This window comes from Oculina patagonica, chromosome 4 (assembly GCF_052425735.1).
Source record: "Oculina patagonica isolate OP01 chromosome 4, crgOcupat, whole genome shotgun sequence".
NCBI classification, from domain to species: Eukaryota; Metazoa; Cnidaria; class Anthozoa; order Scleractinia; family Oculinidae; genus Oculina; species Oculina patagonica.
In genome coordinates this window covers 61969834-61995690 of record NC_135761.1, presented here as the reverse complement: position 1 = coordinate 61995690, position 25857 = coordinate 61969834, and the positions used below count along the sequence as shown (strand labels likewise).

The following is a 25857-nucleotide window of genomic DNA, read 5'->3' as shown; positions in this document are numbered from 1 at the left end:
AGCGAGTCACGATTGGTTTTGGTTTTACTCCTGATTGGCTGAGAAAGTGGAGCGAGATTTTTAAGCCAATCACTAAGCGTAGTAATGCAAAACCAAAGCAAACGCAATTTACTTTCAACAATCAAGTGAAAACCGCTCTAATTGTTTATTATATGCTATAAAACATACCACAGTTAGCTTCATCAGAACCATCTCCACAATCATCCCTATAGTCACAAACATATCCCCAGTCAATGCACGGCCCATTGGAACACTTGAATCTAAATCCTGGGCAAGCTGGAGCAGTTGGTGGGGGTGAGGCGGTTGCGGGAGGAGCCGTTGGGATTGGCCCATTGTAATCTCGGCAAAACTGCGTCATGGACATGTCATCAATGGAAATATCTCCTTGGTAGCTACTACCACGGACACTTTCAACAACAACCTGTAGGGTAAAATTATATACACCAACTTAGATTCTGTGAAGTTATTGTCAATAAACTCCAACTCCAGTCCTGCTTTCGGCCTCAGGACCTTCCCCAGGAATTTATCAACAGTGTGGCTAGGTCTCAACATTCAAATTCTACCATTTACCAACTTGGTGTTGTAGTAAACTGACAGCAACAACTACCTTATTATAGGAAACTAACGATTCATGTTATGATAAATTGTATGCAATTCTATTTACACTCACTATTTTACAGCATTGTAATTTTGAGACATCTTTATTTTCTGCAGAGTTACATGGGATCTACGTCTCTGTCAGACAGTCGACACATCGTAATTTAATATTGATTTTAAAAAGTCCATCACGTTTCAGGCTGTCTTCCCACTTTTTACCGGTATTTTGTCATTGGACGTTGTTATGTCTTGTGAAAGGCGCAGGTAGCTCTAGGAATTATTATGCAACAAGCATCAAATTCGCGTTAACTAATGTAAACGTGCACTACACGTAAATTCGCCTTAATTAAAATGCATGTAAACATATCTTTATGAAAATTCACGTTAATTTTTTTACGCATAGATTTTGTTTGCATGCTTAAAATGCTTCACTTTATTTCTATAATAAGGAAATAGCCGTTCTTTATGACTGCTCATCCCATGATCACATCTAATGACAAACAGTGTTCATACCTGGAAGGGTACAGTACTCTGTAGGGAAACCTCTGCTCGATTCCAGAAGTTGCCAACATTGCCTGATCTGGAGTACACAAGAGTCTCAACACAGCCATTACATGGCCGAGTGTATACATTCAATGAGCCAATATCAGGTCCAAACATGTGGAAGTAGAATCGCAGCTTGCAAGAGGTGTCACCTTGAGATAGACCGCTTATAAAACCACTGGCCAGACGAGCCTTGTCACCCTTTTTACGTGGCCAAGAAGCTTCTGAGAACATGTAATATCCTGAACAGCAAAACACAGAGAGAAATATAAGAGCTTTAACATTGAAAAATATCAGAGCGAAAAATGAACACAATTCCAAAATCACTATGTAGAATGACTATAGCATTTGAAGACTACATTTAAATCTGATTTATAGCAAACCAAAATTAACACAAGGATAATAAAAGTAACACATTACCGGCTGAAGAGCCTAGGGTGTGGTCAAACATGGGTCCTGTTCCATAAGAAGCTGTTGACCCTTGGTTCCTTGTCCAATCGAAATCATCATCAGGTAACTGTGTCCATCGACATAAGGATCGCTCAAAATTGCATCTGTATGGAAATAAGAGTAAAACGTAATGGTAATGTATGTATAGTTTTGATTAGATTTACAGGGTTCGTACCTTTTTCAAAACAATTTTCCAGGACTCATCAAGGACTTAGATTGATTTTTCCAGGACTTCAAAATTTACATCAACCGTTTCACTCCCAAGATCTCAATATTATTTTTCCTTACTGTCTGTAAATTTCTTATAATGTTAGTTCTGAGAATTCAGTTGTTACTTGAGTTTAACAGTTTCTGTGATGGAGGTTTTCCACGACCTGTAGGTACCCTGGATTTACTGATAATTTTAAAGTGTCTTAGGATGTTCCACAGAAATTGATCGATGCAACAGAAAACTGCACTTGATTTGGGAATATTTTTCAAGAATTAAAAGAGACAGACTATTTAACATCCAATTGAACCTTGAGGTGGGATTACTAATTAACATACTTTACCTATAGTTGTAGAAGTGGCAGTTCTGTTCATCTGAGTTATCTCCACAGTCATCAGTATAATCACAGAGGCGTCCGAGCTCAATACAGGAGCCTCTGGCACATCGATATTGGCCTCTCCTACAGCTACTAACAACGGGCGGCAAGGTGCAGTTCACAAAGCTTACATCGTCAATGGCAATGTCACCGAATACATTATAGCTTCTTTCTGCCTCAAAGATGACCTTAAAGGGTGCAGCTTTACGTCCCACATACAGTCTTCCTTGCAGCCACTTTTTGCCTGGGAAAAGGATAGAAACTCAGTGATCTTACCATTTGATGAACACTCTCCAAAGATGCAACGTTCCGAATCTAACAACAGAGGCCTTCCAAGGGGGTAGCCGTTTCGCAATGTCGCATGTTTCTGAGAACCATGTCACCTAGTCAACAGCTGTAAATGTTGCTGTCGTTTTTTACCCTATTTTGGTGCTGTCGCATTGTGTCGCTGTCGCATTTCAGTGCTGTAATGATGTCGCTTGTCCCTGTTAAAATGTTCCTGGGCCGCCAATATTCAGGCTCATGTCGCTTGTTGCTTTTACGGTACCCCTTGGAAGGCCTCACAACAGGACATTAAATGAACTGATCGAATAAACACATTTTTATGCATAACGTTTTCACACTAGACTTGTGTGGAAGAGCAATGTTTATGATACATAATAGGCATACAAAACTTGTCAAATGAACACATTAATGTGTACACGCATATGAAACACGATAGACAAAAAAAGAAGAAATCCGATTTTGTTCCAAACCTTTGTTGCCATATTCTTCAAACAATCTGCTGTAAGTCTGTCCCACTTTGACATAACCATACAGAGTACCAATTCCAGTGCCATACATGTGATACCAGAAGGTAACAACACAAGTTGATGCAGACTGTTTTAACCAAGTGCTCTCAAAGGTGGCTAGATCCCATGAACTTCCTTGGGAGGCTTCTACATACATGTAGTAACCAAGTGCAGTCCCTGAAAACAAGAACATTGATTGCTTTGTACGGTAGATGAAAACAATAACATTGATTGTAATGTACAAAAGACAATAAAACTTTAAAACGATAAGGCACTGAAAAAAGGATCAACTGTTAATGGCATTTTGAAACCATTTGAAACAACCATTTTGCAAAACCTGAACAGTCTTGCAAACAATGCTGCAAAGACACAGTCCCCTCTACTAACTATGCCCAAAATAAACTATCCAGTCACTACCCATCAGGTACCCAGATTGTCTATTTTTGTAGAGTTACAATTACACCACACAACAAAGCTACAGTAGTGGCTGTTGGCCACTCTGCTCAAAAAAGGCTTTTTTTGGTCTGTTCGAATGTTCTAATGGCCTGTGAATTTACAGGAATGTAATATAAACATGGGCTTGTGTCCAATCCAGTTTTCTTTATAAAAAGTTGATAACTGACAAAGATAATATTGATTACCTAGTGTGTGATCCACATTTGGCCCTGTGTTACTGGATGGTGTTCCTCCACGATCCCTATTCCAGTCATATGCACCCTTGCTGGTGTCATTCCAGCCACATAGTCCTGTAATGAAGCACAACAACGAATCACATACAGAACAAAATAGTAGAAAACAGTAACTTGCAAAATCGCTTAACTTACTTTGACAAGAAATTTAGTCAATATTCCAAATATACCAATATACCAATTCACTCGCACGTTATATCCAGCTGCACATAGATTAGAGCTGGCTTTGTTGTTCTTTGAGCTACTCAAACAACATATTAGAACGTGCACTTTAGGAGGGATAATTGTTAAAGAATTTTTGCATCTGAGCTTTTGTGTGTTTATTTTCAGGAGAAGGGGGTTAAAATTGGATGTTGATGGTAGATTAAATTGTCATTGACTTCTAACCTTGTTCAAATGTACAGTCTCCACAGTTCTTCTCATCGCTGTTGTCACCTGACCCACAGTCATTGACAAAGTCACACACCTTGGTTGAACTCACACACTTGCCAGACGTGCACTTTACAGCGCATGGGTTAGGTGAGGGAGTGGGTGTTGGTGCTAAAAAACACAAAGACGTTATTAACTTCAAGCATAAATCACTAGTACCTATTGGCCAATATGCTGGTTGCAGCTTGAAGCGCTGCTATAGGGTTTTGATGAAGTTTACTGAATTTTATGTGAACAACAAAACACGGCAGAAAAGAGAGAGGATCATACTTCGCAACCAAGCTGAATAAATGTTTAAAGTAAGAAAATAGTTTTTCAAATACGGAAAAATAGTAAGAATAAGGTATCACAGCGCCATAAATTTGTTCCTGGATGGGATGCTTAGCCATTTCATGTGACAGGTTTCTCATTTCTGAGTGAGCTGTAGCAAGCGAACAGCTTATTACACATAGCTTGTTTTAGAAAACAATATGACGTGGGCTGTTGGTTGTGTGCAGAAGATGGACAAACGATCAAAATTCACTTTTGACAAAAATACAACCATGGATGAGAAAAATCACTAAAATACTGTGCAGGGAAGATGGATGCAATCGTGGAAGTTGTAGAAGGTTACTGGTAACCATTACTTACTTGGGCAAATTCCTGATGTCACAACAATGTCATCAATGGCTATATCAGCATCATATGATGAACCAACTGAAGCTTCAAATACAATCTGCAGTAGACAAATACATAATAAACTACTATTAAAGCTGTATTTAGACCTCAGGGGGAATTTATTTTCAAGGTGGTTTGATTGACAAGGGATCAAAGAAAAAATAACAGTGGCATTCATTTAATATTACAGGTCAGCTAGCAGACATGAAGGACGAAATGGTAATTTGAGTGAATTGGAGCAGTCAAATTCATTTTGTGCACTGGATTGTTGCAGTGATTTTGTCTCTCATGTCATGATCATCATTGCACCATAAAGGAAAGACAGAATTACGTTTTTATCGAAGGAAACCTCAAAATAATAGTTTGGCGAGGTAGAGGAGGCATCAGATGACAGACAGAGAAACAAGAATAGATAGAGAAGATTAGGACAGATTACATACAACAAATCTGAACAATATGGCCGAGCAAAGTGAAAGAGCCCCCTAAACATACCTCAAAGTTGTCTGCACTGTTAATTTGCACGTAATCATTTAACCAAACATCTCCATGGTTCAGCTGTTGAGTCCATAAGGTTCTATAGTAAGGTTTACTGGGGTTGAATGGATACATCTTGGATTTAACTTTTAGCGAGCCAACACTGTTTCCATACATGTGATACCAGAAGTTCAAGCACCAGTTATGGCCATTGTCGATTCTAAATCGATCTGAAACAAGTCTGGCAAATTCTCCTTTCACTCTTGGCGAAGATGATTCAATGTACATATAGTGACCTGTTGGTACAGTTGATATTCGTCAAATACAGCTCAAATAGAAATTTCTTGTTAGTTGTTAACTGCTTAACTTTAGTTTCTTGGTAGACCATTCTATGCAAGTCATCAAACACCTTGGTGATGTGGGTGAAAACCCAGGGGGTACTCCGGCTTGTAAATGACGGGGATGATCGAATGGAGGCAAAACTCAGGACCCAAAAGATCCCTAAGTCTTCCGACATTACCCAAAAAAATCCCTGGACCAAAAATAGCCCCCCAAAAAATCCCTTGTCAAATTACCCCTAAATTGCCAGGAGGGGCAATAATATAACACAAAGAAAACCATAAAAAATTGAATGCTCGTGTTTGTTTATACGCCAAGGCCGCGCCAAGGCACTTTAGTTCGTTTTTAATACCCAAAAAAATGTTCTATTTAAATTAAGTCACCAAAATAAATACCGGTATTTGCTAAATATTCCAACCCAAAAAAATCCCGGAGACGAAAATTTCAAGCCCAAAAAAATCCTTCGATCATCCCCGTCATTTACAAGCCGGAGTACCGCCCCTGGGGCTGAAAAGCTGTTTAAAATTTGAACTATTAAGAACTGAGTGTCTTTAGCTAAGGCATGGATGAGAGATTGCGCTGATGTTTAGAAAAAGAATTCTTACCTCTAGAAGTGCCAGTTGTGTGATCAGTTGAGGGCCCAGTTCCAATGCTTCCAGTGTGACCACTATTTCTTTCCCAGTCAAAGTTATCATCAACCGGTTCATTCTGATATGCACACAAGCCTTTCTCAAAATCACATGAACCAGGAGGTGGGCAAGGGCCATTTTTGACAAGTGTGTCATCAATTGCTACGTCGCCTCTATAACCACGCCCTCTGATACCTTCAAACACAACCTAAAATACCAGACAGACAAAGACAACAATTAAACTCTGGAAAACTCCCCTTTCATACATTTCTACATACTCACATACAGCAATAGTTTCAATAGATATCCTCTGCACTTCTGTTAAATTGCAAACATCTCAGAATTTTAGCATCCTTTCACTAATCAAATATGTCTTGAAACCATGCACTAGCATACTGGCATTTTCTTAAGATGCTGACATTTTTTTTTTGCAGAAGCTCTGCATATCTTCCATTGGTAAGGGTTTGTGTGGCATATGACAGGAAATTTTCATGAGCTCAGAGTTTGCAATGCATGAGGCAAAGAGGTGCCACAAAAATAACTGTGAGGAAAAATTTCATCTCAAAGTGTGACCCAATTTGTTTAATACTTTCTTTTCATTTCTGATTTGGACTCCAAATTTGCAAACTTTGCAAAAATTATTACTTTCAAATTAAAAGAACCTCAAAATAATAGTTTTCTTACACAAAAAACATCAAAGGAGTAATAAAATTGCGAGGAAAACATTGCTGTTGCAAACTATTGCACTGCCAAAAGCACGGAAAGAAGTTACTGTGAAAATTTCCTGTAGGGTTGTAAGTAGGTGTTTACCTTCCATTGCTGGTTAGGACTCTGTACTGTTATCATTCCTCTCAGCCATCTGTTGCCTTGGTTACCAGATGCTGTCCAGGCTCTCTTGCCAAGTGCATTACCACGCTTGATGTACACATTCAACCTGCCAATACCGCTACCATACATGTGGTACCAGAACACAAGGCATTTTCCATTTCCATCTGTTGTTTGAAATGCTGGAGTCTCCAAACGAGCATAGTCTCCTGGCTTGCGGGGATAGGATGTCTCGATGTACATGTAGTGCCCTGCAATGTGAAGATAAAATTGTTAATTTTTAAAGGGGCACCATCATGACCATGACTTCAAAACCAAACGACCTACCCCAGTAGAAGCCTAAGCGTACTAGACTAAGTTTTGTCATTTTGATCTCAAATTAAAAAGTCACAGAAACATGTCCAAATTCTATCCTTGTGTCTCTCAGAAATTGTAAACCAATTAAAATTTTGCCCCTCGACAACTCAATTAATATATTCAACTTGGTGTTATAGGCACATCTATATATCATAGGCATTTGTGTTAAAGGCCCAAAGAATGTATGGTTTCCAGCTAGTGATATTTAACTTTGTTATTGACTTACCAAAGGCAGTGCCATAAGTGTGATCAAAAGGTGGCCCTGTTTTAATTGAGGTGGTGTTACCACTTCCCTTAGACCAGTCAAAGATGTCTCCCTGATCTTGTGTGAAGCCACAGATCTTAGGATCCTCAAAGTCACAGGAAGCTAGCAAGCAAACCAATAAAAATGTTTGAAACAAAAAAATAAAACCAAACAACTTCTAATAAAACTAGGGTCTGACAGATTACAATACTAACTGCAAGTATTGAAGTTATTACTTAAAAAGTATTCCTAATTATTTTGGATGCTTTGTTCATTACGAGGTCTTCTTGACAACGTAACCTCAAAATTTGAATTAACAAAGTAACATAATCTTTTTTCATGGCAAATACATGGCAACATGTGTTTTTAAACTGAGTCACCACGACGAATGAAATTTGGTGGGTGCAAGGGAAGGTTCTTAAGAAGAAAATTGTAGGATGGGATATCTTACTACATCGAGGCTGATATAAAAAGGATGGATACCTTTAGGATGGATATCTTTAGGATGGATACCTTACTACATCGAGGCTGATATAAAAAGGTGCACTATAGCTCACCAAAGGATCATGGGTGCTTGCCCGTTATACATAAACGACCTATTAAGACTTAATAACAGCCAGCACAATAGGAATACACGGGGCGCTAATTTTACCATTTTACCAACGAAATTTAATAGAGTGAAAGAGGGAGGTCGCACGTTTTCCGCAACGACTAGTAAATGCTGGAATCACCTCCCCCTTAGGTTACGCACCTCTTCATCTGTAAATATCCTTAGGAATGCTTTGTATAAATATTTTAAATTAAGTCAGCTCAAGAATAATATTTTTACTCCTTTTTTAGATAATAACTTTTAGATTGTGTTATTTAGTAATAATTACCTTTGGATCAATACTGTAGATTAGTTTTTAAATTTTTAACTTACATTTCGATTTTAAATTAGGTTTTAACCAAATTTTAAATTAGATTATTGTTTATAGTAGATTCTTAATTTTTTTAGTACATTAGAGAGGGCCACAAATTTATTAGTTGTAAAACTATTACGTGTAACCCTCTATAAATAAAGTTTGATTGATTGATTGATTGATTGATTGATTGATTGATTGATTGATTGATTGATTGATTGATTGATTGATTGATTGATTGATTGATTGATTGAATAAGACGACAAAAGCACAAAATATACAAAATGAAAGCTTACGCAAAAGAGGGCAAGAACCATCTAAAAGTCGGATATCATCCAGAGCTATGTCGCCTTGGTAACTTACTCCACGTGTTCCTTGGAATGCAAACTGCAAAAACAAAATGTCAGTGGGCTTTACTGACAGCAGCACAATGTGTGTGTAGGTACAGGCATACATGCTCCCAGCACCTGTTGCAATAGTCATACTAAATACCTGGTGCTAAGATATGCCAAAGGTTTCAATGTTATCAATTAGGTTTTAATTGTACTGGGGAGCAGGGATGGCACAGTGATGAGAGCACTTGCATCCCACCAATGTGGCCCAGGTTCGATTCCAGCCCGGTGCCATATGTGGGTTGAGTTTGTTGTTGGTTCTCGCCTCACTCTGAGGGTTTTTTCTCTGGGTTCTGGGGTTTTCCTCCCTCCTGAAAAACCCAAATTCCAAATTCCAATTCGATCGAGATAGAGGGCCCACATGAAAACCAGCTAAAGCTGATGTTGCTTCCTCTCTGAAAATATGTAGCAATATGCTTAACTAATTTTTTAAAAGTAGCTATAAAAAGTGGGAAGTTTCAAGACCAGAGTAGACTCCTTATATTCGATGCAAAGATGCCATAAAACTCATTATCACACCTGGAATGGAGATGTACTCGTCACAGCAACCTGTCCTAGTCGCCACCTGTTACCCTGAGTACCACTTTTAGTCCAGATTGGGGATGGAGGAAGCTGCTGCCCTCGTTTCATGAAGATATTCAAGGTGTCAACATGCTGTCCATACATGTGATACCAAAACTGCAAGCAAACCATGTTGTTGGGCTTGCCAGATGTTGTAGGAACAGCTGGACTGAACAGGACAGCCGTGTCATTAGCAGACTGCCATGAGGTCTCAATATAAACGTAATAACCTGTACAAAACAAAGGAATACTGTGAATATACAGTTTGGGAAACCCAGAGTGACTTGAACCTGCAAATTTTTCCTCCAACAAGCCAATTCTTTCATTTCGAAGTACCCATTTTCTATGAGATATATTCTCACGTAAACAAATATCTTGTCTCCTCTTTGGGAAAATTCCTTTCTTTTGTGCCACTGCTACTGCTGCACATCATAATGTTGACACCTGACAAAGTTTCTGAATAATTTATGACAACTTTATAGTTGTACTGTTTTCAGGGGGTGACCCTATTCAGAAAAGTAGTGGAACGGCCGAAAGGCACTAGTTTGCTTGCAGTTAGCGTCACCCAGGTTTCCTTGCAGTTAGCTTTTATTTGTTGGTAAGGGCAATACTATGTTACCCTAGCCAACAAAAAAAGCTAACTGCAAGCAACCAAGGTGAAAATTAGTGCCATTTCTTCATTCCGCCATTACATCTTAAATCAAAATGCGGGAAAAGAAGGAGGTGGAGTTGAGTGAACCTGGAATGTGACAATTCTATCTCTCACAGCTTCTGCACTTTTATTGTTCAGTTCAAAGAAAGCCATAAGAAAGGCTAAAGTAATCACAAACGTTGTTAAGTGGCAACAGAATGATGCACAGCACTGCAATGTTACAGTATAACCATGGCTACTTCACATGAAAAATACAAAGCAACAGATCCTCAGTACATTGTTTTAGATGATTGCATTTACGTACTGACCTTTTTGACTTCCAGTTGTGTGGTCAGATGATGGACCAGTTCCAACTGATGGTGAACTTCCAGACTGCCTCTGCCAGTTAAAGTCGTCTTCCTTGGAGTTGTTCCAGTTGCAGAAGTCTTTCTCAAATGTGCAGTCCCATTTGGTTGGAGGCTGTGTGGTTGGCGGAGCTGGTGTAGTGGGGAAGGGTGTTGGCCTAGTAGGTCCATGGAAACACCAAGGGACATTTGGAACAGAACTGTCCCAGCAACATCCACGAGACTGGCATTGTGTTGACGTGATTCCAAGGTAGCCACAGTCTTGCCTGAAAAGAAATTTAGGGGTATTGTATTGGTTTTATATTGTACCAGAAAATTAACAATACCAGGAATTGTTGAAAGTAATACTATTCATCCAAGACATCTGCTGAAATGGCCTTTTCTAAGCCAATTTTGTAGAAAGGCAATATAATGAAATTTAATTTTTTTGCCCATTAGCCAAAGAGAGCAATTTATCATTTCACTGAACATGTTATTATGTTTACAGGTGTTTATACAAGGACAGTTATAATAAAACATATTATGTTGCTTTCTCGGGCTGCTCTTTAAGTGACACAACTTTGATTCTCCCTTCATGCACTATGAACTTCAAAATAAAAAGGAAAAGACTACGCTGCAAGAGTAGATTAGAGGTACAGTAAACACCCGCGTGTAAGAACCTAGTGGTTTAAGAACCTGCTGGCAGAAATTTGCCATTTTAATACCCCAAAATATAGGAACCTGTTTAGCCAAGCAAATTTCAGCAGGTTCTTATATGTGGGTTATGGAAATTTTTTATGAACATTTTTAACAGAACATCCCAAACTGTATTTACAAATAAAGAAAAGACAGATTCACATAGACTGTAATTGTCTTCTTTGGACCTTACATGAGGCTTGAAGCAATACAGTTATAAATAAATGCTGTATAATGAAGGACCAAACCCATTTTTTTTCTTCTCGTACAATCAAAAACTATGGCTCCTCCTTAGAAATTAAGAACCTTATTAAGAACCTACTTAGCCTAAATTACCAATAACTACCTCCAAATACAAGAACCTATTTTGCCAAACTTAGAAAATTGTAGGTTCTTACACGCGGGTGTTTACTGTATTAAGTGGCCAGAAGAATACTTCCTATACACAATTTAAAACCTTTGTTTGTCTGACACCAAAAGAAAATAAGCTTAAACTGTACCTTTTGGCCGGAATGACACTCTTGCATGCACTAGGATGATAAAAGCAGTACGGAGCATTTGGAACTGAATCGTCCCAGCAACATCGTCGCAGTCCCACACATACAGCCTTACTAATTCCAACATAGCCACAGTCCACTCGTTTATATGCATTAACAGAAGAACACAGCCCCACGCAGTAGCCATCAGTGAACAAAATGTCATCTATTGCAATGTCACTGCGGTAGTCCTTTCCATTAACGCCTTCAAAAATCATTTGATAGTTGGTTCTGCTTGTTATTGTTACTTCTGCCTTTCTCCAGGCATTGCCCTGTTACAGAAAAGTAATGACAATTATTGCTACTTGATCTTGGAACGATTCATACAGATTCTAATACAGACAAATAGCACATTTATGCATATGATAGGTACCTACACAACGTTGACATCATTTAGCACAAAAGCTTAAACAAATAGAAAGATCAACATTTTGGGGGGTAAACAAAATATGATACTTTAAAATATGTTGATATGTTGATCTTCAGGTCGTGCTTTGTGCTATATTTTCTTTGAATGTCAAGAACTCATAGATTTTGTTTTTGTTTTTTCATATCTACTAGTACTAGTAGCCAGATGGCAGGAATTGAAATCCTTTGGACATGCTTCAAATTGTGGAAGTGGATAATATATTGTCGAAAATAATTGACAATCATTTTCAAAAATAGTTGATACTCTGCATTTAGATAACATTTTAACTAGTAAGCAAACTTTTCTTAGTAAAACTAATACTGAAGACACCGGAACGAAAAAGTACCTGTGAGCCGTTAAGGTTCCAAACCAGAGATTCCGGCTTTCCAACTTGTTTCATGTAGACGTTCAGGTTTGCAACAGTTGCACCATACATGTGGAACCACCATGACATACATTTGCCATTTGTGGAAGAAAAGATTTTACTTCTCAGCCTGGCAATCTCACCATCCTTCCGTGGACTTGATGTTTCAATAAAAGCATAAGTTCCTTTTAAGAATCAAAGACAGAAAATTCACAACATTACTACTATTCAAAACTGAAGACACACTAAAAACAGCTGATTTTCAAGGATAAAGCGATAAGTTTCTCGAGAAATTGTAAGGTTGTTTTGGTGAGCAAGAGAAAGATTAAGTTGATTTTAAGCTTGAAGTTAAAATTTAGAAAGCTTGCACTATGAAAAGTAGTGCTTTGCCTTGTTGCTTTGACAACAAATTTGCCTCGGCAGTTTATCGGCAGTTTATTTAGCACTATCAACTTCAAATTGGAAATCAACTATATGTTTTACCATGTCTGTAACTTACCAATGGCTGTTCCAGTTGTATGGTCAGCTGATGGTCCAGTTTGCCAGCTTGGTGTCGAGCCACTTCCCAGTGTCCAATCAAAATCATCCAGACCCACTGATCTGTTTGCATTGGGTACATTGAGCCAGGTGCAGAAACTTTTTTGCTCAAAGTCACAACTTCCTAAGTGTATAAAGTAAAGAGCAATCATAAATTTTCAATTTAACTGTGAAGTAATATTTCAAACAGGAGAGGCAGTGTTTCATTGGGATATCCAAACAACAAGAAGAGAGTTGAAAATATGACGAGCAGGGCGTATTTTTGACGAAATTCAAGGTGTTTGGATAACTGATGAAACACTGTCTCCTTCGAGGTGTCTTTTGTTTTGAGTTGGTGAATTATCAATGAGTTTGAGAACTAATAATGAAACAGTGAACTGAAGAAAATAGTGACCTTCTGGTGGGCATGGGCTGTCATCAATCCACAAGTCGTCAACGGCAATATCGCCTTGATAGCTCTGACCTCTGATTCCTTCAATGACAATCTTTAAAAAGAACACAACGAGCATCAAGAACGTGAATCAGTAAGAAAAGGAAAGTTAGCATAAACACAGTACCTGGAATTTGTTGTTAATCTTGATAGGAGCTCTTGCATGCAGCCAGAAGTTGCCTTGATCACCAGTCTCATTCCATACCTTAGTGCCAATTGTCAGACCAGCTTTGACATACACATTAATTGAGCCAATATGGCTGCCAGACATGTGATACCAGAAGTTCAAGCACTTGCCATTTGGAGCTGCTGGGTATTGAGGACTAAGAAGCCATGCTTTGTCATTTGGTTTGCGTGGGTAGGATGTTTCGATGTACATGTAATAACCTGTGGAGAAATGCACACCACAAAAATTATGAGATACAAACATAAGCTTAATCTTACACTATACAATAGCAACAACAATTCGTAATTTAATTCTAAAAGTACATAGTGATCTGTATGATTTATCCTGCAAGACTTTGGCCACGTTTAGTCCTTGTTTCTTTAAATATAAAAGTGGAGTATTCTATGTGGCATAAACATAATAAATATCGCCACAAACCATTTTTGGTTCCAGTAGTGTGGTCAGTGGTAGGTCCCGTGCCCAAGGAGGGCGTCCCTCCACTGTCTCGTTTCCAATCAAACTGATCTCCCACTGTATTTTGCCATGAGCACATATCAGTTTCAAAATCACAGGCCTTTGGAGGTGGGCATGGTCCATCAGCGACATCAATATCATCAAGGGCAATATCTCCCATGTAGCTACTTCCACGAACTCCCTCGAAGATGACAACAAATGGCTGGTTGCTGATCAGGTTCACTTGTGCATAGCGCCACTTGTTACCCTGTGTGCCCTTGCGAGTCCAGAGACTGAAATACAATCAAATGAAACTGTTACTTTGCTGCTGTTCTTTGATAACATAAGCTTTGACTAGTCACTGGTCTTGAAATTATAATATGCTATATGAATGCATCAGACTTTTACATGTACAATAAAACTAGATTTAGTTTTTGTACGACAGTGAATTTATCAATGCCTGAAGTTACTACCTTGATAATCCTCTGCTCAATCTTAACCTCATGGTGTACCAAAATGTACGTACTCACTCAGTCTGATGCAGCTCAAATGAAAACCTTGAGTACATACATGTAGTGACTAAATACGTGCTCAGTTTATACACAACATGTATTAAGTACAAGTGATTGGCTCACCTCACTTGTGTAGCACCAACTTTGCGGTAGACGTTAAGTGTGTCTACATGATCACCCCACATATGGTACCAGAACTTTAAACACCTCCCTTTAGTGACAGTTGTTGGCTGGATCAGTCCACTCTGGAGCCAAGCTTTGTCTCTTGGATTACGTGGGGAGGATGTCTCAATGTATACATAGTAACCTGAAGAAAAAGTGATGTGTAGTAATCATACAATCTATTTTTCTTATGTCTACTAGGTATTCCACTTTGGTACATGCTACAACCATGGTCACAAGTATTGGAAACAAATTATTCACACACATTTTGCCCCTCTCCACCCCTATGCAATGTTGACAAAAAATATTCAGCTTCCAGCTTTATTTTGGTTGGCAAAGTACCCTTAGAAGTACAAAACACCTAAACAAGACAAAATGAAGGTTTTTATTAATTCATCAAGTTTTTGTAAATCATCAAGAGTACCTTTAGCTGTTCCTAGAGTGTGGTCCACAGTTGGTCCTGTGTTCCATGAAGATGTTCCGCCCCTGCTTCTTGTCCAGTCAAAGTTGTCCCCCTTGAGGTTTGTCCATGAGCAGAATCCTCCTTCAAATGTGCAGTTGTTTATTATTGGCGGAGGTGTTGTAGGTGGGACAGTGGGTGGTATTGCTATAGATGGTACAACAGAGCACCGACTTGTAACAAATGTAATATCATCAATAGCAATGTCGCCACTGATACTCCTTCCACGTACAGCTTCAAACACAACCTGTAGCAGAAGAAATGAGTTAGCAATTTCACAGTTACTAAGAAATGGACTATCACACAATTCAGACACCATTGCCTCTTATTGTTTCTCTTTACAGTATTACCTGGTACATAACTCCGCTTGCCACAGGGGCCTGGCCACTGTACCACTGGTTACCAAAGTTTCCACTCAGCTCCCAAATGGCAGTTTCTGATTGATTCCCTGGACCTGTTTTGACCAGAATTCTAAGGGTACCAATTGTGGCACCAAACATATGGTACCAGAACTTCACACATCTTCCATGGAATGTGGTTGGTGAAAAATCTTCACTGAGAAGACGGGCCTTGTCACCTTGCTTGCGTGGTGCTGATGTTTCTATGTACATATAATGACCTGAAAAACAAACAGTTGCTTCCAGTTACTGGATGATGTTTGGCACCAGACAGCCTTCACAACCTCCTTCAGCATCTTCAAACACAACGGAATGCCCATAGGACTTATTAATGCACCTGCAACTTTCCAGAGGCTAATTCAAACCTAGCCCAAACCATACATTCATTCATTATCCTTGTGGACTTACAAGTTGGTCATATTTATTACAGAAGTGTCGTTTATGAAGATGGCATGCCAGGTTATTATTAATTGCATTTATTTTAAGTGCAAGTGTGATAAAGTATAAGGGGACCTTTAAAGAATGACAATGTTTCAGATAATCGTTTAGAGGCTAGCAGCCCCCTTTCAAAAAGATAATTTACCTAAAGCAGTTCCCAGAGTATGGTCAACTTTAGGTCCTGTCTGCCAGCTTGGAGTATTTCCAGCATTTCTTAACCAATCAAATTGGTCTTCAGCTTGGGTGTTGGTATAAGTGCACATTCCACTCTCAAAATCACAATCGCCTTTAAAACAATAAAGGAAAATTATAAGAAATTAACTTTGACTGGAGAAACCCTTTAATGTAACTGGAAACATAAAACCAATAACTTACATCCATAACTCAAATATCTGTCACTGACTAATATCAAACGTTTTAAACAACGTTTGTTACTTACATCTAACTCGTCCAACAACTTACATCCATCAACAACTTACATTACATCCATCAACAACTTACATCCATCTCGTCATATATTTGCTTTCATTTTTAGAGCTAAGTTTCTTCAGGGACATACATCTCTGCTGCATCATCACAGTTTTTGAGGAACAAACATCAACGCTTTTCAGTTCACATGCACATTGCCTTACATAAAACGAACAGTAAATGTTGAGGGTAAAGTCTGTGGCAAATCAGTCTCGGTGCTTTACCTTGGTTTCTGAACCATGCACCATGACCCCTATCTGGAGTTTAATCGTTTATTTTCTGGAGGGATGCTGGGCACTTCATAAAAGGACATAGTAAAACAGGAGTGCTTCACAGATAGGGAACGGCATACGAAAGAGGGTAATACAGTCAACTCTTTCTTGGCGGACACCTCTTTAAGACGGATACCTGGTATTGGTACCGTCCCTGCCATTGTTCAGTCATGTTTCTGTACCTTAACTCCCTTAAAGACGAACATCACTCTAAGATGGACAGTTCGAGCCGGTCCCAACAGTGTCCGTTTTAGAAAGAGTTCACTGTAAACCAACTCGTCAAGGTTAAAAACACAAAGTAGTTACCTGGTAATGGGCATGGCCTCTTAATTAACTTGAGATCATCAATGGCAATATCTCCTTGATAGCTTTTCCCAACAATACCTTCAAAAACAATCTGCCAGAACAATCCATACATGTAAAATTAATGAGTTTTTTTATTTATTTACAAAAACAATCTGCCAGAACAATCCATACGTGGAAAATTAGTTACATTTATTTATTTTTATTGTACTCAGTGCAACAGCTTCATTGTCAATTTAATAATATCTGCTTTTAGTAAATCGTATATATTATGTCAATCACCAAGGTAGAGGATATAATGATACTGTTTTATGAGTTATTATTGAAGAAAAGCACAAAGGAATTTAAAACAAAAGCAAAAGAGAGGACATACATTAAAACTGGAACTGGTGGTGATGGCGACCTGAGCAACCTTCCAAACATTTCCACGATTACCAGACCTAGTCCACACTGGAATGCCAAGATTTTGCCCCGTTTGTATGTAAACATTCAAGGTACCGATGTCTTGGCCATACATGTGGTACCAGAATTGGAAGCACTGGCCTCCCTTCAGTGGGGTTTTGTTTGGACTGATAAGTCTTGCTTTGTCACCCTGCTTCCTTGGGGAAGATGTCTCAATATACATATAGAAGCCTGCCAAAAAAACATTGAAACTTAAAACACAAGTAAAAAGCTTTGTAGTATGTTTTTTGTAAACAAAGTTTTTATCTCTATCTAAATTTACAGTGCAACAAAGTGGCTGGATTTTGTATGTTGCCGAATGGAATTTAGACTAAGTTAGACTCAAACCAATGCTGGTCAGCAGCGCATTTCAGCAGACACGTGCATTGGGTCAGTGGGGACATCATCTTTCCCATTCCACCTGTGTGTTGTTGGTAAGTATTCCGCTCTTAGGGTTGTCATGGATACCTTTGCATTCCCTAGAAGCATGCAAAGCTCCACCACACATGAGGCACCATTCCCCAAGCTCATCAATGGTGATGAGTTTACCGTCGATTGCATCTATCTGTGAACGCTCGTGCTAAAAACATGTATTCAAATGACGTCAAACGTCAGCTTTTCAGGTGGCAAACTTTGAAGTTTAGCAGACCGTAACGGCAACTTTCGCGCCGAAAGTTCAACACATTCCGGTTTCGAAATGATGGAAATACTAGATATAGAGACTTCTTCTGAGAAACTGATGCTGCTCTGTGTCGATATACATACACAAGTTCACTTGAATCATTTCTAGTGTAAAGTTTCGCCCGTATTCAGTGTTTATGGTGAGTATTTTGAGTGCAAAAGTTCACGTTAGGGTCTGCTAAACTTTAAAGTTTGACAACCGAAACGCTGACGTTTGACGTCATTTGAAAACATGTTTTTAGCGTGAGCGTTCACAGATAGATGCAATCGACGGTAATGCATGAAATGACACTGGCACAGATGACATGTAGCCCTAAATTCACTATAAATAAAGTTTTAAGTAAATGGAAATGTTTTACCATCTAAAAAAAGTTTACCTTGTTTAGTTCCATAAGTATGGTCAAATGATGGCCCTGTTTGATAACTAGCAGTAGCACCACTAGCACGCTTCCAGTCAAAGTTATCTTTGCCAGAGTGATCTTGAGTCCAGCCACAATTAGTTGATCCCCCCACAAAGTACTCAAAGGTGCATTCAGCTGTGAGGATATTCATAGATGTTAGAGGTGGAGTGGAAACAATACTTTTACCTATCACTTCAAGTTATGCAGGACTCAAAAAAAGTTGTGTTGGATCACCCACAACAGGTAGATTTTCCTGTAAGGTCAGTAACTCCTTGTGCCTTACTAACTAAACACACAGATTCATTTCCGATCGGATTATAACATGTTGCCATTAGAAATTACTTTTAGAAACTTATTACTTTTTATTCCTAAGAACATTTGAACGTGTTTTGAGAGTTTTGCTGTTGGGGTCCATATTTATTTTAAACAATAACTTTGTTACAAAAGAGCACCAACAGCAAATCATCAACCAAAGATCACTGTACTGTTATATCCCTAGGTCAATAAATACTAAGTATAATAATCATGCATATTATCAATTCTTACCTGGTTGTGGACATTGATTGTTTTGGAAAGATATGTCATCCAATGAAATGTCACCTTGGTAACTTGAGCCACGCACTCCCTCAAAGATAACCTTTCAAAAACAATTTTTAACAAAATTAAAAAATGTACTCCTTAAGATATAACCAGTTTGAAATGCTACTTAAGACTATGACATCAAGACTAAGCAAAGGATTTTTTAAGTGAAATATTGGTAAAATCAAGACAGAAATGACTAGTTTTTCTTAATCCTCTTTTCGCGAACTACATCCAAGACTGAATGCCAAACAGATGCACTTTCTCTGATAGACATCGCAAAGTGTCTTCACTGATAACAGTTCACCAAGTAATATCAAAATGACTAGTACCGCAGTCATATATGAAGCTCGTATTAGACAATACTGTGTTAAATTGTGGACGTAAATGGTTTTCACCTGACTGCTTGACAAAGGATGTGGTATAAAGAAAAATTATTGGTTCATGGCTGTTTCATTCAAAGATAAGGCAAATTAAATTGGCAAGGAACTGATTTAAATGGATTTAATTGTGAAGAGGACTCATTTTCTCACTTTGTAAGTGCTTTGAGTTGGAGACAGTGCCACAAGTCCTTGTTTCCACTCATCAGCCTGAGAACCTATTTTTTGCCACATCAAAGTCCTTGCTGGACCCTTACCATCCTGAAAAAGTGAGTGAGAACAATTAATTATTATTATTATTAATTGCAGAATAAAATACATACTACTTATTAACCAAGAGTGAGGTCATTACAGGGGAATCTCAGACCGAGGCCTTGATGTATTGACCGAGCGACAGCGAGGTCAATACCTCAAGGTCGAGGTCTGAGATTCCCCTGTAATGACCGAACGGACGAGGTTAATAAGTTATTTATTATATGACCTTTAAACACTATTCAAAAAAAGAGTATAATCAAGGGAAAAAACACTGGAGGTAAAACTCGCTCTCGCTCTCTGTGGCTCTCTTCGTCGCTCATACTAAAGAAGTATCGGTATGCTTATATTTTTTTTCAGTTATTGAACAGATAGTTATATTTTGTCGGCATTTTTTGTTGTTTTTGCCCCCTCGCTAGTAGCTTTTACTCACGACTCAAAAAACCGTCGAGCCGATAAAAATTTTCATAATGCCCGGTCATTACAAGAAAATAATGCCCGCTCAGCAGCCAATCAGAGCGCGCGTACTATTGTAGCCATATAATAATAGTAAATAAATTCTCTGAATTTCATATATTCATTTCATATCTTCTTCATCCACGGGTATATTACAAACTCACAAGTGACCAGCTCCCAGTTGGCTTGAAAGCTCAGTTGGTTAGAGCACTGCACTGGTATCGCAGAGGTCATGTCTACGATTCCTGTTTCAGCCTGTTTTTTTTTCTTCTGACTTGCTTTTATAAACTGCTTAAGTTGAGTACACTACTGCGATGATCTTTCATTTGCTTTAAATTTTTTGAAGTTGGTAGGCGCAGTGGCAAATGGTTAGTGCACCAAACTCAGAATACAGGGGTCCGAGTTTGAGAGCAGACTGTGTTTTGTTCTTGGACAAGACAATTGACTGTCACAGTGTCTCTCCACCCAGGAGAATAAATTTGTACTGATGAATTTTTTGGGAAAACGTGACAGAATGTTGGGAAGTAACCTGTGATGGACTAGCATCCCATCCACGGGGGAGTAGCAATACTCCTACCTGCTTCATGCTACAGAATTAAGAGTTAAGCAAAGGGAGCTATGAACCAATTGGGCTTCTAAATTGTCTTCAAGTAAACAAGGGATACAGATTGCCGTACAAGGGAACTTATTCAACCGGCAGTTAACACAACAACTTAGTTACCCACCTGCAAGTACACATTGAGTGCATTAACGTGTGGTCCAAACATGTGATACCAGAATAGAACACAAGCAAATGAGCCTGACTTGGTAATGGTAGGGCTGACTAATCCAGCAGTGTCATTTGGTTTACGTGGATATGACGTCTCGATGTACATGTACCAACCCTTCCCTACAAGTAGGTACAAAGAAGCAAACGTTTAAGGACATTTTCTGTGCTTGTCTGAGTTTAATTTACATGTACACTTGCCACATTATATCTCATCTCAAAATGCAACAAAAGACTGACAAACCTGTATTTCCAAGTGTATGATCAAACTTTGGACCAGTACCACCCGATGCAGTAGAACCCTGATGACGAGTCCAGTTAAATTTGCCTTTGGAATCAAAAGTCCACTTGCATATTCCTCCTTCAAAGTTACAGTTATTTCCTTGATTACCTACAAAATAACCAAGCAATGCATGTAAGCATAAAACTAAGCTAAAACTCTAAAATGGCTTTCAAAGAATGCTGTTCAATCTAAATTTAGCAAGAACGGTTTCTTTTCAGTAATATAAACAAGGCTCGACAGAATAACAGTTATAACGCACTGATTTTTAGAAGTCTTACCAAGCTATAATATGAACCAAGGCTTAACGGAACAACAGATATAACACTCACTGATTTTTAGAAGTCTCACCAAGCTATAATATAATTCTGGTATTAGTTGCAACACAATTAAAGGGACTGTGTCACGTCTGAGTTCAGTTACAACAATCCATTTCCATCTTCGTCTCTTTTGGTCATCCCTTCCTTCTTTTGTATTTGCTGTGTTATTGAAATGTACCTTAACTGTTTTTTAAAAGAAGTTATTTTTATATATCACCGAATTGAGGGTCATATCCCATGGCTAAATTTGGCTAAAATCCTTGGCAAAGCCCCTTTAAGTGTGACATAAGCCATAGCTGCTTGTACCTACCTATAGTGGTTGGGCTGACAGAGGATGTGGTTACAGGTGGAGATACAGTTGTCATATTAGGTGGAAGTGCATCTGAAGGTAGTACTCTGCAGTTTGCCGCACTGACTGTGAAGCTGATGTCATCCAATGCTATGTCACCAGTATAGCTGTTGCCACGGATTCCTTCAAACACAACCTTTTTGAAAGAATTTACAAAGAATTTAAAATACAACTGTTACTTGAAAAGGCCAACTGCACACTTAAATGTGGTTAAGTTCACTCAGAAGGGATCGTACAACCTTGGAAAGGTACATCGTTTCTGTGTGCTAGTCGTGTTTAAGTACATGTATGCCAGCTTGCCAACTATACGGGATTGGCCAGGAGAGAGATTACACAAACAATAGTTCTGCATTACTTCAAACCTAAATGACTATTCACCTGGTACTTAATGCTACTTCTTATTGGAGTTTGTCCAAGTATCCACTTGTCACCCTTGTTTCCTTTCCTTGTCCAAATCTGATACATTGCAGAAAAGTTACCAGTGTACAGATAGACATTCAAAGTGCCAATCGAAGATCCTCTCATGTGATGCCAGAACTTCAAACATCTGCCACTGCTACCAGTTGGGTCAAATGGCTGGCTAAGGAGGTAAGCATTGTCTCCTGGCTGGCGTGGGGACGAGGTCTCAATGAACACATACTGACCTGCACAGAAAAACAACCAAAAATGATTTAATTAAAAATATAATGGCAGGAATTGGAATAAGATAAATGCTTCATAATTAGTACCCTGAGGGAACAATACAAGTCAACTTTTGTGACTCATAAAACTCCTGCTGTTTACTTACTTTATCTATAAGGCGTCTTTACATAGATCAAGGGTTATACAGTAAGCTGCGTACATGAAGAGTTAAAGAAGCTAATTTTCGCACTCAGGAACTGCAGTGCATGAATAATGACCGAATAATGGCCAACCTGGCGAGAGTTGACTGGCCATTACAGAGAGGTACCAGTAGTAGCAAGTTGTAACAAGAGTATGTAAGAGCATGTGGATTGGTGTACACTTTTCATTAATGCTATTTGAATCCAGGAAGTCTCCACACTTCTGACTGGTCAAGTCAAATGGATTTCACCAGAAAGTTATCAAGGAAAATGAAATCCAAAAACCTACCAGAGCCTGTTGTGTGATCAGTGGAAGGTCCAGTTAAAAAGCTTGGTGTTCCTCCACCTCCAATAATCCAGTCAAACTTGTCTCCTTTTCGGCTGTTTGTCCAGGTGCAGTAACCATTATCAAATGAGCAATCTCCAGGTGCTGGGCAGCTGCTATCAATGATTATCTTGACATCATCAATGGCTATATCACCAGTGTAACTTGTTCCTTTAACGCCTTCAAAAACAACCTAGTAAAACAATATAACAACAGTTCTCAAGTTTCATCATTATTGACATGGAGAAAACGAGATGAAAATGTGCCATTTCATTGTTTGCTATTAAATTATTAGATATAAATGTCGAATAATAAGGAAAACAGTTCAGCATGATGCGTTGACAAGTGGTGCACTAAAAACAATGGAATCCTTCTGAAAACAGCGATTCTTGAAATTATGAACAGCGCTGTGGTCAAGTGATCAGAAAATCATCCAACTGTCATTTCACAAGGCCACTCTACTGCCCTAGTTATCTTGTGATATATGGTACATTATCATTGTTATTTACTAAATCGTCTCGCTTAACGACCAGAAACATACCTCATATCTATAACGACTACTGAAGCTGACTTGTGCTACATTCCAGATGTTAGTGTCATTACCAGTCTTGCTCCATACTTTGGACATGAACCAAGATAAACCCCTTATGTAGACATTGAGTGTTCCAATTGTACGGCCATACATATGATACCAAAACTGAAGGCAAGAACCCTTGGTGGGTGGGTATCTTGGACTCAGCAGACGAGCCTTGGCACCCTTCTGTAAGCTGGTAGGAGATACCTCAATGTACATGTAATGGCCTGAAAAAATAAAGACATTGGTATTGTTCTTCACTATAATTCATAAAAATGTGCAAACAAATTTTAACTCCTTTGTTTCTTCAGGTTATATATAAAAGCTGAATCCTTCTATGACACTTTGCTGAAACTCATTGACTACTTGGACATTTGAAGCGTGTAATTTTCTGCAACTGTTTCAAGACTACCTACTGCATCCACGAAATTTCATTGAGAAAACACAAAATAGTTACGTAAAATATAGACTGAAGTTCTCCACGGCCACCAAATTGTATATAACAGCAATTAACAAAATAACCAATTATTCAAGGAGAGCCAAGAGATTTCATAGTGAGATATTTCAAGTGCTACTCTCGAAGATGTTTAGAGATGGAGCTCAATACAGTGGAACCTCGATATAACGAAGGGCCAAGGGACTGGAAAAATGTGTTCGCTTTATAGAGGTTTCGTTATATCGAGGTTCTTTTCCATATATTTTGCTATTACTGGGACAAAAAATATCGTTCGTTATATCGAGGACTTCGTTATGTAGAGGTGCGTTAAATCGAGGTTCCACTGTATTTCGAAATTTTTCCAAAATGCATACACACCCATGTGATGATCCAGCCCCTTTAAAGTATACCGTTTGTAAGGGGTTTTGAGTGGGCTTATAAACGAAGGGGGCTTAAATACAACATCTGCCAGTTGAAAGGAAATCTGATCAACTGAGATTTCTTTATAGTGTCTCAACAGAAAAAATGATGCATACCAATTGTCCTTCCTTTCTAAGCTTGAAATAGACAAAAGGCAACCTTTCCCCAATTAACCCCTGTGTGTTGACAGCAAGGCAATGGTAACCAACATTATCTTAAGCTTCTAGATTAATAATTGGCACGCACTCACCATACAAAGTGCCGTAAGTGTGATCTGCTACTGGTCCAGTGCTAATGCTAGTTGTTGGACCACTGCTGCGCGACCAATCAAATTGATCAGTATCATGGTCTTGTGCATAACCACATATGTCAGCTGCCTCAAAGCTGCACATTCCTAAGGTAAAACGTTTTCAATGTCAATTAACTTGTCAGTAACAATGTCAGCCATCTGTCATCGCAAAAGGTTACCAATTATGGTTGCATAATATTTCAGAGGCAGAAATGAACGTAGTTTATTAAAAAAAGGCAAGATGTTTGACAAAAGCAATGGCAACCATGGCACCAATTGTCCCATCTGGGGCATTTAAGGTTTTAACCCAATGACAGAGTGGGGTAAGAATATTTTACCCTGCACTCCTATACTGGCGAACATAGTTCAAATAGGATTCAGTTGAAAACTAGTCAACTTCTACATGTGGCATCCATGTATATTTATTTATACCATGCTATAGAAAATACAGCCAATCAGAATACAGGAAAGCCGTTGTATATTCGACGGTATTCAACCCAACCTTCCCATCGTGCGCTGCGATCTTATTCTCAATGAAATTTAGTAAGCGTATTTTCTATGGCATGGTATAAAATAGTTACACAACACTTTCTCGTGGTATACTATGGAATATCCCACTTGTCACTTGTATTTTCTTCGTATACACACTCGCCTAAAGGCTTGTGTGTATACCGAGAAAATACAAGTGACTCGTGGGATATTCCACAGTATACCACTCGAGGCATTGCATAACTAGTATATACATGGATTTGTTGCATGCATTTGTTGTTTTCTTTTTTCCCCTTTATATGCCTTAGCCTTGCCCTTATTTCCCTTTTTATTGGCATTTTATATGCTGATTCACTTCAGTTTACCTGATGTTGGACAGCTACCATCTTTTATGGAAATATCATCTAGTGCAATGTCACCGCGATAACTTACACCACGAACAGCTTCAAAAACAATCTGCAAAACAAACATGTTCACAAGAAATAAGAAAACTAAATGCCAGCAACATAACCCACAAAATCATTATTTTGTTATTTTTAAAGAAGCAATGCTCTGG

General features: G+C 38.6%; 1 protein-coding gene across 2 annotated transcripts in view; it reads right to left on the bottom strand.

Moving 5' to 3' along the window:
- The window catches only part of LOC144650974 (MAM and LDL-receptor class A domain-containing protein 2-like), a 126119-nt gene that overhangs the window by 52984 nt on the left and 47278 nt on the right, over positions 1–25857 (bottom strand). For both annotated transcript variants that reach the window (XM_078510820.1, XM_078510819.1), the window contains exons 39-76: positions 25667–25757; positions 24774–24917; positions 23635–23894; positions 23058–23286; positions 22326–22591; positions 21909–22083; positions 21243–21389; positions 20958–21121; positions 19678–19785; positions 19112–19202; positions 18542–18700; positions 17416–17675; positions 17046–17136; positions 16145–16285; positions 15514–15782; positions 15128–15410; positions 14665–14848; positions 14015–14322; positions 13538–13797; positions 13375–13465; positions 12943–13104; positions 12426–12628; positions 11635–11942; positions 10424–10725; positions 9422–9693; positions 8807–8897; positions 7591–7731; positions 6993–7258; positions 6159–6390; positions 5233–5510; positions 4714–4798; positions 4042–4194; positions 3607–3711; positions 2930–3142; positions 2142–2418; positions 1561–1694; positions 1111–1382; positions 169–421 (exon numbers count right to left, since the gene is read on the bottom strand). In XM_078510820.1, coding sequence (XP_078366946.1) covers positions 169–421; positions 1111–1382; positions 1561–1694; positions 2142–2418; positions 2930–3142; positions 3607–3711; positions 4042–4194; positions 4714–4798; positions 5233–5510; positions 6159–6390; positions 6993–7258; positions 7591–7731; positions 8807–8897; positions 9422–9693; positions 10424–10725; positions 11635–11942; positions 12426–12628; positions 12943–13104; positions 13375–13465; positions 13538–13797; positions 14015–14322; positions 14665–14848; positions 15128–15410; positions 15514–15782; positions 16145–16285; positions 17046–17136; positions 17416–17675; positions 18542–18700; positions 19112–19202; positions 19678–19785; positions 20958–21121; positions 21243–21389; positions 21909–22083; positions 22326–22591; positions 23058–23286; positions 23635–23894; positions 24774–24917; positions 25667–25757 — 7468 coding nt within the window. The remainder of the gene's footprint in view (positions 1–168; positions 422–1110; positions 1383–1560; positions 1695–2141; positions 2419–2929; positions 3143–3606; positions 3712–4041; positions 4195–4713; positions 4799–5232; positions 5511–6158; positions 6391–6992; positions 7259–7590; positions 7732–8806; positions 8898–9421; positions 9694–10423; positions 10726–11634; positions 11943–12425; positions 12629–12942; positions 13105–13374; positions 13466–13537; positions 13798–14014; positions 14323–14664; positions 14849–15127; positions 15411–15513; positions 15783–16144; positions 16286–17045; positions 17137–17415; positions 17676–18541; positions 18701–19111; positions 19203–19677; positions 19786–20957; positions 21122–21242; positions 21390–21908; positions 22084–22325; positions 22592–23057; positions 23287–23634; positions 23895–24773; positions 24918–25666; positions 25758–25857) is intronic.